The sequence below is a fragment of the Hetaerina americana genome, unplaced genomic scaffold (genome assembly GCF_022747635.1).
Source record: "Hetaerina americana unplaced genomic scaffold, ioHetAmer1.1.p SCAF_5, whole genome shotgun sequence".
Classification (NCBI taxonomy): domain Eukaryota; kingdom Metazoa; phylum Arthropoda; class Insecta; order Odonata; family Calopterygidae; genus Hetaerina; species Hetaerina americana.
Window position 1 is genome coordinate 90,004,786 of NW_027287095.1, and position 17,656 is coordinate 90,022,441.

The 17,656-nt window shown below is 44.9% G+C and overlaps 1 protein-coding gene across 1 annotated transcript in view; it reads right to left on the reverse strand.

Annotated features, from left to right (window-relative positions):
• LOC139694162 (homeobox protein Nkx-6.1-like) overlaps positions 1-12,955 on the reverse strand; it is a 158,861-nt gene extending 145,906 nt beyond the window's left edge. The window contains exons 1-2 of the mRNA XM_071592591.1: positions 12,835-12,955; positions 12,169-12,600 (exon numbers count right to left, since the gene is read on the reverse strand). Of these exons, the coding sequence (XP_071448692.1) occupies positions 12,169-12,600; positions 12,835-12,955 (553 nt within the window). The remainder of the gene's footprint in view (positions 1-12,168; positions 12,601-12,834) is intronic.
• Positions 12,956-17,656: the final 4,701 nt, after the last annotated feature.

Below are 17,656 nucleotides of genomic sequence, written 5' to 3' on the forward strand. Positions count from 1 at the left end.
GTGGTGGGGGTGGCGGAATAATGGGTGTGGGGGGGACGTCAGACCGAGAGGAATCATGGGAATCGAGAGAGGGGGCGAGAATCGTGGAGCGGGGCCCCTCTTGATTAAGCAGGCATTTGGATGTGGCGCTGCGGTTGATGCGCTGGCGGCGGGGCTTGGGGGTCGGGGGCTGGGGTCTCGGATTGGCAGTGGAACGCTTCCCGCTAAGCCGCGCTCTTTCCCATTCCCATAGCCCTGAGTGAGTTGGCAGTGACGTATGTTGGAGTCATTAACTACCCGCCACGACTTTTCCCGAGGAAATTAAAATGACTCGTGGAATAAACAATGATTACATGCGCATAATAATGAAAGTAATCCATGTGCGTGAAAATATTTTTAATATCTCCCGCAGACGTAAAATATTTTTAACGTCTGCGGGAGATCTTCTGAGAAGGAAATACATCTATTTCTATCACAGAAGGCTTGACTGAAGTGTTACCTAAACGCCATTACGCGTAGCGTCACCTTGGTCATTGGGGAAGATTTGGTAGTGAATACTTTTCCTATTTCGAAATCACTGCTGAATGTATTTCTTTATTAAAAACCCAAGCTTTTCGACCATATGATTTTGGATCTGTTAAAAAATACCATGAACACAGTAATCAGTCCAAAGGTCAGTTTGGTGGTGAGGAGTTCATTCAGTACCTAGCCCGACGGCGTGTAAAATTCACACATCAGGGCAAGTTCTTTTCCCTGTGCTGGTTATGGTTTCCCAGGAAGATTTGGTACCGGAAAATCACATAGCTTGGATGATGCTGCAGGTGCCCAGACAGGCTTGCCCGGGAATCGAACCCGGTACCCTCCGGTCAGTAGTTAAACTCTCTGCCCCTGTATTACTCCTTTATAAACTACGGTCCTCATCCACCTATTTTTTACTTAAAATGGCCTATTCTCGCCATTTCTTTATCAGCGTGTGGAAGATGGATGAAACACCTCATCGGCTCCTAACTATGCTTATTGTAGGGTGGGGAACTCAGACGGTGCCGGGCAAGTGGCGGCGCTATTATAAAAGAATTCAGCGATGAATTTGGGTGAAGGATTATGATTGCAATATTATTTATAGTCGAATAAAAGAGATGCCACTGTCAAGAACGTTTTCCATCGAAAGAGGATACTTTTGACGTTTCCTCGCGCATTGCCGATGCCTTTACCGCGATTTGGCGAGACTGGTTTGGGACGGGTTGATTGCCTCGATCATCCCCATCCTCATTTGTGAATAATCAGTCGCCTCCTCACCGACCGCTTCACTCCCTCAGTCGTTCCTTTCGAACTCACGATTCCTCCGACCTCCTCCCGCGCGGGTCACCCTCACTTGCCCGCCCCGAACGGCGGCTCCCGCCCGAGCGTGAAGCAATCTGCCCCCCGAAGTGCCTGCCGAGCGAGTCGATCCATCGCCACCCTTTATCCCCTTCCCACCGGTCCCTCCCTCTCTCCCCCCCTCCTCAACACCCCACGCTCACCTCCCCCTCACCCTGTCCTTTCCCGAAGGAACCCCCGAAGAAGTACCTTTCGCCACCATTCCGACGCCTTTCGCGTGACGTCATTAGGGTTGCTTCTGTGCCCCCTTCGGGCATGCGCACGTCTGGGAGTTAATAGAGGGAGTGGTGGGAGGGGTGTGGCGACTGCAGGGGGGTTGGGGGGGGAGGTATGTTGAGTGGGGAAGAAGAAATGTGTGAAGGAGAGCGTTGGGGGGGGGGGGGCAGAGGAAGGAAGGTCGGGGGCGCGTTTGGATCAAAGGGATGCAACGGCACGTTTTCGGGGCGGGGGGGGATTGGTGTGGACCATCGTGATTTCTGTTCTGACGCTGTTTGATTCGCTGGCCACGGTTAAATATGTGTCCTTCCTTCGTGTTTGCGGAAGGCTTCGATTAATTGAGCGTTCCCATCTAATGTATATCTTGAAATTTATTTGATGCTTTAATTTCGTCTGTGCAAAACACGAATGGGTGCCATCTGAAGGGGCAAGAAGAGAAATGAACATTTTTTTTAAAATCGGCTTCATGGCTCCCTGCTTCGAATTCCCACATCGTTCGGCACCGAATTCCGTCAACACGTAAAGCCAAAACGTTTTATAAAAAATTACCAAACTAGTACAAAACTCTTAAGAAACGATGCAACTAATATCAAAAAAGTACTTAGTGGAATATCTGATCGAAGTCATATTGCGATAATAGACTGAGCCCTCAAAATAGTTAGTTCAGCCGTCGTGGGTTTTTGGGTAGGATGAATTCCGATATAATTCTGCATGGTTCACCGAAATTCGCGCCTAATTCTGCCTGACCGCAAAGATATCCCCGCTGCATGCTATTATGATGGAAAATATGCAGGTCCGTGTCACCTGTCGCAGCATCGCTGTTGTACCACTCATTACCCAAGTGCAATCACCGCATTGATTTGGACTCGAGGCTTCTGGTGCATACTTTGGAAACTTTTAATCGCCTTTCTAGCGTTAATAGCCCGCACATCATAATTTTATGCAAACCAAAAGATAAATTTCTACTTGTTTCAAAAACTTTTCTTGTTTAATAAAAAAATAGTTTATAAAGGTACAGTTATTCCTTCTTCCTTGCATGCGGTACTTTCGACGTTATCTGTCAAAGTCAATAGCCTGTTCAAGGCGGTCTATAACTTCATTATTTCGGGTCTATATCATTGCTATAACGGAATATGTCTCGATTACCTTATTTGGAAATAAATAGGAAGGTGCCTATCTTTGTATTATCCATTTATTTCATGTAAATGGTTAGGCTTCGATCATGTGAACATTTGCAAATCTTATATATATATATATATATATATATATATATATATATATATATATATATATATATATATATATATACACTTGGTTTCAAGAGTAAAATGATTTATTCCTGTTTTAGGAGCGATGTTTATGAGTGCAGTACTTTTTCAAATGATAATCGAGGAGACACATGGAATTCCTGACCGATAACATTTACTACTTGTGTCATAGAGCCTAACTTTTAAACCATTTCTTTCGAAAGAGAAGAGCAAGTTTCGTTTTAAAATTCTGTGTTAATCATAAATTATTATAGACTTATCTTCGTTATTTTTTATGGTGAAGTCTCCATTTAGCGACGCGAGTCACGAATGTCTTAAGGATGTTTAAACAAGAATCTGTGAGCGGTTCCAGTGTGAAACTTGAAAGTTACTGGTGAACACCAGGACAAAATTTCCTCTCTTTGAAGATATTACGTGTTAATATAATTAATTTAATGAATAAAAAAAATTTTTAAAAACTTAAATTATTTTTAAAATTAATTTGGCCGCATTAGTCTTCAATTTTTCACTGCATGATCCACTCAAATGTTTGATTGGTTCCACCGGATTGACTGACATTTTCATTAATTACTTTATGATGGAATTTCAATATGGTTTGCTCGTGGAGTTGTTTTTAATTATAGTTTCTTTAAAAATTTAATGAGATTAAATTTCAGCTAATTTTCCTTTCCTGTTCCTGAAGATTTATTTCTAATTTATATGACACTGACCCCATTACTTGAAGGGATAGGTCGCATCTCTGGCGCCGTGCGACACTTTCAAACCAATGGCAAAACTGGATTTATATTTAACGCCAATTGAATGTGACATCCGATCGCGTTGTACGCTCACGAGGTGCGTCCCATTTGGATAGTCCCTTCTTCTAAAACAGTTGTTAGTTGTACTGATGTTATTTTACTAAATTATATCTCTGTCCCTTATTTTGTATTCACTGCTCAAATTAGGAATTACTTTAGAGTGAACGACTGTCGGAGAATCACTCAAGAAACCCCCTCCACTTCCAAAATATTTATACGTCGGCTTGTTTCCTTAGATCACAAAATAAAAATCAAAGTACCGAATTGAATGGTTGCATTGCTATGAAATTATATTAAGCCATTTTGTAATTAAAATATTTTTATTCGTGAATTAACTGAAACTTTTCGTTGTAAACTTTCAATGCACCAATTCAGGTTCGTTTTTACTTTTCCAAAGGAAAGGCATGGGTCCTTCAGTTGTCAGAATGATATCTCAGCTACACAGGTAGCCATGAGAAACGTCTTTTACAATGCAATATTTACCCGTCTTAAGTGAAAACTGTTTGATCGTTAATGCTCAGTTCCGGTAGGTGAGGTTGAGGCGGAGAGATGATGTGTCGTTTAAAATTCATCGTTCATTAATTCTGATAATTCAAGCAGTAAATAAAAGTCGAGTGCCCACGGCACCCGGTGCAATGGCGCGACAAAGGGAACTGGGAATTATCATGGTGCGGGGGGGGATCACTCTGCACCCCCCCCCGCAACCCTAGAACACCGCCCAACCGCCTACGTCAAGTGGTGGCCCTGACCCTGATGGATGCCCAAAGGGTTTTGGTTCTCTTCCAGACTAACGAATGATCCTAACAGGGCAGAGTTGCACTCCGAAAATGTTCAATATTTTTTTTTATTCCCTAGACATAATATATTTATCAATTTTAATACACGTCCAGTTTCGTTCAAGTAAAACCCACAACAACCTTAACTCTAGGTATGTGCCATCCATCCATCCATAGTTATCACCCCGAAGGTCGCTTTGATAAGTGAGGGCTTAGAGCTCATCTACTACTGAGGCCGACGGCGTGTGAAATTCATACTGCAGGGTAATAAGGGGGAGGGGGCATTCCCTGTGGCTCCTATTGTTTCCCTGGAATATCTGGTATGCGAAAAATCACTCAGCTTTGGTTAAGCTTAGGGTTCTCAGAGGGCGTCCTTCCTCGGGAATCGATCCCGGGCCCTCCAGTCCAACGCTCTACACATGGACTACGTTGTCCTCATATGTACAAAAAATATGCTTTTCTCCCTACCCTATGTTTTTCCGCTATTGCCAAGCAGATCATATTTAACCCCGTACACAGGGTACCGTTTTTTTTATAACGGAGGGAGGTATATTCTGGCATTTTGGCATATATCTGAAAACTAGCAAGCATTTGCTTATAATTAATTAGGTCCATAAGCTAGGCGGATAAGCCAAGGCAGGTATGTTGAAATAGCGAAGCAAGAAATTGAATTTCTCAGAGGAATGTTATTTCATGAGGTAAACGTTTTTAAACGATGCCGGGTAAACGCATGGTTTTGCCCGGCATCAAGATGGGATATCCCTAAAACGCTTTGAATATTATTAAATTAAGTACATGTTCCCGCAGTATTTTCAAAACTTAATATTCGTCGGAGAAACATTAATCACTCCTTCTTGTTCGCCATTTTTACCGGAAATTATGCGCTGATTTGAGCACTAACACATTTTATGTCCTACGTGATGATCTAGCATTTGATGCATCTGTTACAAAATACGAGGGTCATCCGGAAAGTAGTACCCGTTCGTGCCGCATGAAGTGCTGACGACGCGAGTAGCCGCTGGACGAGGTCAGATAGCTTCAGTGGCTTGTCTGCCTTCTCTGAGCCAAGTTGCGTGACGCTAGCATTGCCTGTGTTGTTTCTGTGATTGTTTACAATGTTTAAAAAAATTGAGAACGCCGCCAGTTGTGAAGTGAGGGCAGTGATTAAATTCCTCAATTCAAGAAACGTTCGCCCATGTGATATTCATCGCCAATTAAAGGAGGTGTATGGAGACAATGTAATGGACGAGTCGTCTGTTCGGCGGTGGTGTCGCAACTTCAACATGGGGAGGGGGAACACACACGACGATGAGCGTTCGGAGAGACCGTCTGTCATTACAGACCAACTGGTGAGCTCAGTTGACGAATTCGTGAGGAACGATCGGCGCGTCACAATTGATGACATCTGTGAGCATTTTCCCAATGTTTCTCGAACAATTGTTCATGAAATTGTTAAACACCATCTGCATTATGCAAAAATTTGTGCAAGATGGGTCCCTCGCGTATCTCAATGAGCTGGCGGCGAAGGACTATGCAGCAGGAATACAGAAACTTGTCACACGTTATGACAAATGCCTTAATTTGCTTGGAGATTATGTTGAGAAGTAGTTTAAAGTATCCTCTTTCAAATAAAATTTTTTATGTTTGTTAATATTTACTTTTGTGTCTTTATTTCACGAACGGGTACTACTTTCCGGATGACCCTCGTAGCTTTGGGAAAGAGATAATATTTTCCAATAGCATGTAGTATAATTGAGTTAATTACTAGGAAAAGAATTTTAATCGCTGGGAAGAATATTTCCGTGCGAATTCTAGGACCGTCATTGGTGAGCATGTCGGCTCTTGGATGCGCTTCTCAAGGTTGAGGCCCCCTTCCCTCTGCAATAGGTAGTAACACCTAATTGGCAATCTGAACCTTACTCTTCGGCGACAACCTTATCCGAAGAACAGTGTGCACATTGATCGCGGGTGGATAAACAAGAGTTAATAAGGAAAGCATTTCTAAGATAGTTCTTTTAGTTGCATTTACTTGTGTAGTGATTTTTGTTCTTTTCTTAATGTCATGAATGTTACCAAAACTTACTTCTTGCCCTAACGTTATCATCAAATAATTCTACTCTCATGTAGCTGAGCTCGATATGTGAGTTTTAACATCAGGAGGGAAGTAAAGATTTAAAGGAGCCAGTGTCTTTAACTTTCGCGAGATTGTGGAATCGAAGTGTTTCTATACATTTTAAAAATTTCGATACGTTTTTATATATTCCTTTAGATTTTTTTAAGGCTTGGCTACTTAGATTAGCTTTGCTAGTCGAAGGCTAATATTTTAATCAACATATTTAGCCGATGGATCTGTTTTATTAGGAATAATACTTCTGATTCAAAGGTCGCATTCATTTCAAGTGATCCTTCAACAAATCTAGGCTCATCATCTCTTTACACGAATAACATCTTATCCATGGACACATCTTAAGCCATAAACACATAATCGGGTTAAGGAATCCAACATTATGTGACGCTTTAAGTATTCTTTGAAATTTTAATTTCCCGGAGTTTAATCTCCAAAGGGATTAAAATGCTGGCTCCATGTTAACATGGCATGGGGTGAATTACAGATGGGTGTTAAATTTTATGTGGGTTTTAGGTATCAATCTTCCCGAGCGACGGCAACAAAAAATATAAGAACTCTATCTTATTAAATGAATGCGAAGGGCCCACTGCATGTTCAAGGTATTTCACCCAATGGATGACACCAAAGTACACTCATCTAGATCTTCCTCCTAATGGGCGCCTACGAGAGTCAAGTCTCAATTAATGCTTTGGCCATGAAAGAAAAATCATTGGCCTTCCGCTTGATTGAGTCGCTTGCCGATTGGAAGCTCTTACATTCCGTGTCGTCCAAATACCATTCATAGGATTTTCTCCCGATAGTCAGTTATTTACTGTATTGCATTCATATTTTGTCATTTATAATTAACCGATGACATTATTGTAAATTTATTCCCTCTGTTAAGGTTCAATGTGATGATGTACTAATGTTTATGCCATCTTTAATATATTTTTTCATTATTTGAGAAATATTTTCCATGTCTTGTTTTTTTATGTTCATGTTATTTTATTATGCATGAAGATAAAATATGGCTGCTCTGGGAATTAATGTTGCATATTTTTCAGAGATTATGTCGTATTATTGATGTTTATTCATGTATGGAATAACACATATTGAACTATTTCAATTGTGAGTATTTTATTGGTATGAAAATGCCATGTAAAAGGTTATAGTTAGGTGTATATGCTGTTTGGCATGCTATATAGGCTGTGCGTAATTTATTTAAGGTCGATAATGAATCATCCATATTCTATTCAATAAATTATGCGAGAAAAAGATGGGGAATTGCGGACAGCTAGTCTTTTAGCCGTTTATTCAGGCCCGACAGTTTGAAATGTTATAATATCGTGTTGACTTTTACCTTCAACTGCCAATGGGGAGCATTTTGTGGTTCAATGTTTCACTGGCGTTACAGTAACCGTATATTTCAGCTATGTTATAGTTGATTCCTATTCCGCCCTCTTAATACATGCAACGATAATTACTTCGGCTCTGAAGATGCTCGCTGAAACGCAAATTAAACTTTAAACAACATAGTGCAACACACTTTGAGAAACTGGAGTCCCACCTCACTGCCATCCTATCGCTTTTTCAAACCTAAGGCCAAATATGACGTCCTACAACCGGGGGCAAGACGAGGACTGACGTATGACGAATAATAATCCTCAACTTCTAATTTAACTGAGGTTCTGCATGTCTGGCTCCCTCTTTCGACTGATTTTGCGGATACATGGACTTGATATTCGTCAGTGATGATCATCTCAGATTACTTTTTTGATCCCATCCGAGCAATTCGTGAGTAGCGTTTTGCAATCTAAGGCATAGTGGACCAATAACAAACGCCAAATGCCATTTTCATATTCATACGTAATGCACACCTCAACTCTGAAGATCGAATTGAATGGGGCGAAATATTCTGATATATCTAGATGGAAAGTTCAAAAAACGAGAAAACTTAATATCCTCATTGAGAATTGTACCTTCATGACACTTAAGGATAATGTCCGCGGTGCATCTTACGACTAGGAATATTTCCCCCGCTGGCGCGGATCTAAACATTTTAAGTTCGTGCTACGTGCAGTTCCTCGGCTACACCAGCACATGACTCCACCGAATTCATTCAAATGTGATGATATCTTACTAACTTCGCCAATCGGTCCTCTCCGAGTAGTAGAGAATAGATATTCCCCTGCGACTTGATTCTGCGGCGCACTCCTGGGGCCCCTGCTGTTCACGTTAATCTTTCGGAGCACCGCCAATATTGGCGCATTACTAGGGTAACGGGAAGAGGGTATAGGGGAGGGGTGTTTCCCATTCGGACGGCTAGATGGAAGATGACTTTATAAACTGTTGCCCTTTTTTCCCATTGCTACGATGCCGTTTTGCATGGGGGTGGCAATTAATTATAATTAATGACGCCACGGTAAAATCGTATGGCTAATTCCGATGCCCTCGTTAAAGACGCTTGAGTGCCCTGTAAAAGCTTGTTTATAGCCCCCCCCCACCCTTGGAAATTGCTGACGAGCTCGAGGAAGGGGAGGGTTTGTGAGGGGGGGGGGGGTAGGGGGCGAAAGATAATGAAACGCAGGAGCACCAGATATGTAAATGCTGAAACCTTATATTACGTGTCTCAAATGGCGGATTTATACCGGAGATCATAAACATATACTGTAAGTCCCAGAAAGACTCTCGCTTATCAAGAAATGTGCATGGGAAGCGCTGGGAGCGGCTGCTTCTCCCGGGCGGACTCATTTCTATCGCCGGTGGATGTGAAGAAAGAATCACACTGCCGCGGAATCACTTTCCTTGCTTTCAGGGACGAAAGTTCAAAAAATATACATGCGTGGGCATTGCGCAAATTGAAATTGTTAACTTCTCTCGTTGCGCTCAGGTTTAAGGCTGAGATTATTATGCAGTCCATTCAGGGTAATTGGTGCGTGAAGACGAGAGAGAATGCTATTATCTAGGCACTAAAGCGGACTTAAGCATTTCAGTAAACAAGTATCCGGGAAGAAGTAAATATTCATTCATCAAAGGTGCTGTAAAAATTCAACGGTCTGTTTGTTTATGCTAACGAGAAGAAAGCGCGAGAGCAGTCGCGAGAGATGGAGCGCTCTCGGAATGAAAGATTTAATTGATCCCGCCGCAATCGTCTTAACAATCCTATTCAGCAACGGTGAAACTTGAGCCTGCCTGAATATTTTGATTTCTATTTTACCTTTCATGGGTGATGAAAATCTAGAGAAATTTCATATGGGAAACGATAATTTAAAACCGTTTTATGATTTTATTAATTTAACCGTTTGGTTCAATAATCCATCTGCAAATCGAAAACGATTTAAATTCTTGTGATTTTCATTCAAAGTTTTAGTTTTTAACAGCATGTTAGAAATAAAAATATATAGATATTTGATTTCGCTCGCCCAACAAATTTTTTTTCGGTTTTCCATTTATAATACTTTGTGACATCAAATCAAATTGCAAAGATAACCATGTTTCTATTCAATTTTTCCTGAAGCAGTACTGAGAATAGGGAAAAATTATCAGACAGAAAGTGACGAGTGTTAACCCAAGCCAAAAGAAACCTAGGATTGACATTGGCTGTTGATTGATGAATATTATCTTCCATCTAGATTATATTCAACAGATTCATGCGAGATGTAGTGGAAGTTCGTCATTATGAGAAAAACTAATGTGCCCTTTTCCACAGATTTAGAAATATCATTTAAATTTGTGAAAAAGTGCAAATTTGTTTTTCTCATAACGTGCTAGATTAATAAGTACTGATGGACGAAAATCAAAACTGAATGGTTATAACAGTTTTCATTGCCATCGCAACAGTGCCGCTCAATTTATTTTAGGACGAGGCAGGTGGGTGGTGATATGTGCTAGCACGTGCAGCCTCTCGGAAGACTCAGCGAGGTTCCTTATTAGTTTCAATTTTTTTTATGAAAGCTTAACAAACATCTCTGAAATGGCAATTTACTAAACAATTCAGATTATTTTCATGCTTAGTTAAGATAGCTCTTTGTTCGCACAATTCTTTATTTCATCCCATCCTCGCTTGATGGTTCTCGTTCGTCACGAAATTTATACCGCAAGCAAATCACATTTTAGCCTAAGTGTACATAACAACGTATTCCCACTCTCACCTCAAATTAATAGAAATTATACTGAACCATAAACCCATAAGTATTACTCTCGAAATACAATCCGTGGTGCTCACCGTGATCTGGGATGTCGTGAGCCGAGTATCAACGAATCTTAGCGGGGACTTCAACGACCCGTTCTGGCGGTCGCTGCAGCCTTCGTTGCCGGCTCAATGGGAAAGCGGTTATGGGCTTTTTCACGCCTATTAAATCCTCTCGGGCTGACAGATATTTTTCTGCGGATGTAAATATGATTTTTGTCATTTTTATTTTTATTATGGAGACTACTCTTTAACAATACGTATTGTATTGTCCATGTCATTAGGGTCATCGGTTTCAAGTGTTTCGGTAATTATTTCGTAAGATTCATCTGAATTAAAGTGGTAAAATTCAACGTTTACCGCGAATTATATTTCATTAGTAATTTCATTTACTTTAACACTCCACCTAATTAAAAGGTGGACCAGACTTGGATAACCTTGCAATCAGGTGCATTACTATCTATTTATAAACGCAGTTCTAATACCTCTGATATCAAGCAATTCATTTGATTTTAGTTTATTTTTTTTCTTTTAGGATTGATTACTAACCGCTTTTGTAATTAATAACATAGTAATAAGGCATTTTTAAGCAAAATTTGCATAACTGTTGAATTTTCTTTTACGACTCTTCGTTTTTCCGCGTAATGCATTCTATGCTATTTTTACCTTGTACATTGATTGTATTAGCGTTAATCTTTGAATGAAATACATGCATAGGCGAAAATATTATTTTCACAACATATTCACTCCGTGAAATTAAAATTGAAGTAGTCGTGATTTCTCAAAAGTGTTCTCGATAGAAGAGTATTCCCTGTTATTAACCAGTTAAAATAATGCTGAAAAGTTGATAATTAGAAGGTTTCTTAATATCATCACTTTTTGCCAGGATAAAAATAACAAACTGAAGACAATAATCATATCGTCGGAAAGGTTTATAGTTAAACAAAGGTATTCAATATTTGCTGTTTACTTATTCCTTTCATTTCTTTCATTTGGAGTATAGATTTCACATAGCACACCTAATTCGTCATTGATATTACATTTTTTAAGTCTGTTTCCATGACGATATGTAAGTTATAAAACGATATCATGACAGCGATTTTAATGGAACTTGATAATGTGGAACAAACATTCAAAATTTGTTCAAAAACGTGATAACGACGCATTATGAAACTTCTCGCAATATTGTTTTTTATAATTTAAAAATTGAAAAAAACTATCTTCGAATGGCTACAAGTATAAGATATAACTAAGAGTTTAAAAAAACTGTCAACGTTACATATTTTGCTGATTGACCAATCGCAAGAATGAATCGGGGCACACGAATAATTACTTTATGAGATGAGGGTGATTCAAAACTCTAATAGACGGAAAATAACCGTGAATAGCGCCGGAAATGCTGTCCACGGGGGTCAAGGGAATGAATATCAGTTTCCAGGAGTAATATGGTCACACTCACTTGCGCTGAGGCGGTCCCGCCAGGCCATCGGGTTGCTCACGAGGCCCTGCAGTCCCGGCCAGTACACGGAACGCGCCCCCAACTCTGCGAGCGACGGACTCTGGTGGTGGTGAGGGTGGTGATGCGGGTGGTGGTGCGGATGATGGTGCTTTCCCAGCGACCCCCCGGCACCACCCGCCCCTCCGGACCCCGCTCCCCCCGCGCCGCCCATCGCGGCCGCCGCCGCCGCGGCCGCCGGGCTCGGCCCGAAGTACATGCCGGCGGCTGCGGCCGCGGCGGCGGCAGCAGCGGCGGCCGCCACGTTGAAGCGCGCGGGGCCGAGGCCGTGGAGAGCGGCCGCGGCTGCTGCGGCGGCCGCCGTCCCCGCCCCCGCGGGGTGGCTGGCGGGCGTGGGGCGGCTCAGGATGTTGTCGATGCCGTGAGGCGTGCCGGTGGAGGAAGCGGAGGAGGCGGTGGTGGCGACCACGGTGAGCGCAGTGGAGGCCGGCGGGGAGCCGTGGGCCGAGAGCGGCGGGGACTCGCCGCCTCCCTTCCCGGGCGGTGGCGAGGCGGGCGCCGGCGGCTGCAGCGGGCTCCCCGGGTGGTGCGGGTGGTGGTGGTTGAGATGGTGCGAGTGATGGTGGTGCGGGTGGTGGTGGTGGTAGGCTGCGTGCGGCGGGAAAATGGACGTCTTCATCTCGGTCATGGTGTGCAGGGCGGCCAGGGGTGGGTTGCCCAGGACGAAAGCGCCACCGCCGCCGGTGGGGGCGGCGGTGGCCGCCGTCCCGCCCCTCGCGGAGTCCACCATGTTGAGGAAGGAGAGGACGGTGGAGGAGGAGGCGGAGGAGGAGATGGGCGAGGAGGCAGCGGAGGAGGAGGAGGAGGACGAGGAGGAGGAGGAGGAAGAAGAGGAGTGCGGAGGGGGCGGTGGGGCGACGATGGGGTGCGGCGCGTGAGGGGCCGCGTTCAGAAAGTCCAGCATGGTCGCGGCGGGCGGGGGCGGTGGAGGTGGCGGAGGCGGGGGCGCCAGGGGGTGGGCTGTGGCGAACAGGGGCAGCGGGAGCAGGGGCGGCGGGGACAGGGTCGCGGTGCACGAGGAGAGGGCGTCGCTCTGCCCCGAGGCCTGAGAGTCGTCGGTGCTTATGGACGCCGTCTTGGTCACCGCCGGAGATCACTCCGGCGCCCGCACCACTGCTTTGGGTGTCGCGCTCAGCGCAGGGCCGGCGGCGAGCAGCCCAGGGGCCGCTGGCGCGTCTTCGGAGCCTCGGGAATCCCTCGGCGGACGCTCATGCATGAGCCCTCCTCGAAATGTGCTCTTCGAAGTCTTCAAACGCCCGGCGCGCTTCTCTCTCGCTCCCTTGTAGAGATGGTCCACGAGCAAGAATACAGAATATTGATGGAGGAGACTAACGGAATGGAATCCGAACAGCCGTCCCAACAGTTTTATAAATTAAATCTCTTTCCACACGCATACAAATCCAATCCTATTGGTTTACGGACTCCCCTCCAGCTGCTGAAACACGCAAATCTCTTATGTTCCCGTTGTCCTAATAGCGAACAGATCTGTAGTCACTCCAGTTTCCGGCCTGGACACTATAAAAACATCACAACCTTTCCCTTGCAGTTGCTGATTAATTAGCGACGAAATTTCTCTCATGAGTTTGCTTGTCCAGGGGACACAATTTCCAGTCTCTCTTCCAGTCCGGCCGATGGAATGACGTCACTTTTGATTTACCTCGGGGTGACTCTAGTGAATCCTACCGGATGCTTCGAGTAGGATGATAACTTGGCTCGGGGGAGGAAACGAAATCCCTTTATCTCTCGCAAACTGTCAAGTTTATCTCTCTACCCGATCAGCACCCCACAGCTATCTCTCGGTGGGCAACAAACGAGCACACTTGAACACTTCAAGGGTTTGAACGGGCTGCAACTTCCCACGTGTCGCCGTCTCTTTGGCCGTCCTTCCAAGGCTTCTTCTTCCTCCGTGAACTCTTTCCCGACGAGGGGGCCTTCCGGGGCTCTCTCTCTCTTCTCCTTCCTTCCCCGAGGAACGGGCGCGCCTTTCTCTGGATGCCTCGGAGAGAGGACACAAGCAAGACCGCCCACTGTCAGAGACCCGGGCCGACTGACTCGTGGGAGAAGCCGTGGAGATTAACAGAGTGTAAACCGACCGACCATCCCTTCTTCCTTCTTCTGTTGGGTACCCAGAAGGCCTCCCTCCCTTCCCCATGCCTCACTTCCCCTCCTCACTCCTCTCCCGCCCCTCGAAACCAACGGTGGCGGCGGCACCTCCCACCTCGATCCCCGCGCGCCCTCCTACAGGAGACGACCGCCCCACCTTTTCCGTCCGGAGGCACAATGGACCACCCTCCCCCTCTCCCACTTCATCTCATACCCCTCTCGGCCTACTCATGCTCCTCCCTCCCGCCTAATATTCCGACATAACCGAAGCCTTTAACAGAATCCCAACCGCGCTCTTTGAATGCCGTGTGTGTGTGTGTGGAGGGGATGGCTCGGGAACAGAGTGAGGAAGCCAAAGGGCCCAGGCACACACACACACACACCCACTCTCGCGCGCCGTACCACCACCCCAAGTGGGCGGGGTTTAAAGCGGAAAAGGGGCGGAGGTAGCGGGGGAATGGGAGGGTGGAGAGGGCGGGCCCCCGCCCCCTCCGGAGTAGAAGGGCGCTGGCGAGTGGGGTGGGGCGCTGCATGGGGGTGAGGATTGCTGGAGAAAGGGGTGGGGGCGTGACGACCTCACTCGAGTCCTTTATAAACGAAGATATCCTCCCCCCCTCCCGTCATCTCCAAGCTATCGTTTTGGTCCTTACCCGGGGGAAAGGGGGGGAGGGAGGGAGTCGGCGCGGCGCCCGGTGACCTCTCCCCGCCCCGGAGTATCTTTTTGTCTATCCCCCAGCCCTTTTCATTAATATCTTTACTATCATTTGGTCCCTCTGAAGGCAGACCGGAGGTAGTTAAGGGCGATGTGTTATTGGTCGTCAGTCATAGCCTTCTCTCCCGCTTTCTCCTACCACTGCCGCCATCAACATTTTATTTATATTCAGTTCTTGCCCTCTGTCATAATAGACTCCTCTTTCGCACACACGATACACATTCATCTGATTGGATACAGAGTAAAGACGCCGTACAAAAAATAATAACAACCACTCGTCCGTTCATCGTCCGTATTTTTCTCCCTTTTGATGGTCGCATGGTAAGACACCGTGAAATCAGGAGTCATTAAAGTGTGTCCGCCGCTCTCTGCCTGGAAAAGCGAAACTTTCAACAAATGGTTGCCATGATTACGGGAAGTATTTTCTTCGGCAGGAAGATTTAATCCCAATCCCAAGGGACTGAGGTGAGGAAGAGGTACCCCAACGGGAGAGTGTTTACCTTCTCGTATTAATATGGTAGGAGATTTTTTTAAATTTCAGCCCGTCAGTCCATTCGCCCACGGAACGAGCACGTTCTAATCATTGCCCTCTTTGTTTCACTCGTCCAGAAAAAGCTTCCTCCGTTGTCTTAAATCGCCCGCCCGTCCACGGAAACCCCGCGCTGCCGATTCCCCCTCGCTAGCCTTCCACAGTCCGCACTCCATGCAGCCTCCCAGTCCCTCCCCTCCCCCCTCTCCCAGGAAAGGAGGGAGGGTTCGGGAAAGGGAGAGCCACAAAAAAAAGGAACATCCCCGTCCCCTCCCACACTCTCCACTCCCTTAGCGTGGATTGATGGAGATTTGATTGGGGGAGTGGGCGATGCCTGTTGCTCCGCCGCCTCCCGATTGGTCCAGGGGCCGGCGGTCGGATCGAAGGCTCACTCCTCATTGGACCTCGCCCCTGCGTCGTGGGCGTGACTTACTCTTCGGCTGGGAGAGGCGGTGTGTGCATGGTGGGGGTGGGTCGTTGGAGGGGAGGGGTGAATGAGAGGGGTGTGGGGTTCGCCACGCCACCCCCCCTCCTCTCCCTTCCGCCTCCCTCCCCTTTGCCACCCCCTCGCCTGTGATACCTCCCCCGCTCCTCCACCCTCGCTCGCTTCCAGCCCATCAATGGAAGGAGGAGGACCTATTTAGAGATTTTGTCGCTGGATTTAGTGACTTGTCCTCGCCACTCACGATATAGTTTTCAGAGATCTCAATCTCCGTTCAGTGTTACTTGATAACTCCCACCTTTTCATCCATCTGCGTACCGATAAGTGAAAGGACTTGACACATAGGCATTGCACGGGGAAGATGGCATGGCAGGAATCACGGTTGAATTATTTGTCAATTTTGTGATGATATCGAAGATCTTGTTAAAAAGATCTAATGTAAGTATTGTGATTTGAATAATCCCCTGAAAATATTCGAAAAATATTTTCTCAGCCAGCCTTCAACCAAATTGCGTAACTCAGACAAACTTTTGAAATCTATGGTACTCGGCTCAACTTTATCGCACTTCACTCTTTCTGATGATAATGTAGACTGTTCGACGAAAACCGTAGTTCTTAATAAAATTTCTGCGTAATTTACAAAGATTTCTATTCCAATTTTATGTGAATGTTATTTTTTTGTAGGAAAACACCAGAATAATTAAGGTAATTTCATTTCAGAACATTAGGCCTTTTCCGGGTATAGACAATTCGCAGAAGATTTTGAATTGCATGTGAGGCTCTTCCTCGAAACTTATTCATGCTATTTAATAGTCGTGCTTACGAATTTTAAAGTCCTCGGAAAGGATTTTTTTGAACTGTTCGTCATGGGCTAACCGCGCGGAAAGATTTACTTTCGAGTACCAGGTGATCTGCAAACTTTCTTTGAACAAGGAATAGGCTTGTAGGACAAAATATTTGGAGGATCTAGGAAAATTCTGCTTGACGCGACTTCCGAAGTCGATGTCTGTTGAACAGCATTTCAAAACAGTTCCTTGTTTCCTACGGGTGGAAATTAAACATTTGGCCATTTGGCACAGGTATACAGGTATATTATATACTGTATTAAAAGCAGGAAAACAAATACCGAATACCGCCAGGTTTCCCTCCTCGATTACTATGGTCCCGAAGCGGCAACTCCTCTCGAATCATTCTCGTTCCCGTTCTGTTTTATTCAACCAGTGGACACCTCGATCACACTAAATATAGATAGATAGAGAGATAGAGGTCTTCTTTATTTGGGCGAAATTGAGACCAAATGGTCCCTAAAGCGCCGATAGCGAATAAATGGACCCACCAATGAATGTTGTAGGCAATATATGAGTAGGTAGGCAGTCATGGATCGCTTCTATAAGGTAAATCTGGAAACGGCATCATGTATGGGTAAGTAGATTGAGAAAGTAAAATCTGGGAATCGAGGACTGGTATGCTAAGAATACTCGCGAGTAGTGGCGTGTTGATTGGTGTATTGAAAGAGAATATAACTGCTATTCGTTGAAAGGAGCCATTATGTATTTTTATAGATTTATTTGATATAGGCATCAGCGACACTAGGTGTAAAATATAGCATTTTCCTTTAGTTTCTTATTTCAATATCCTTTTTCAA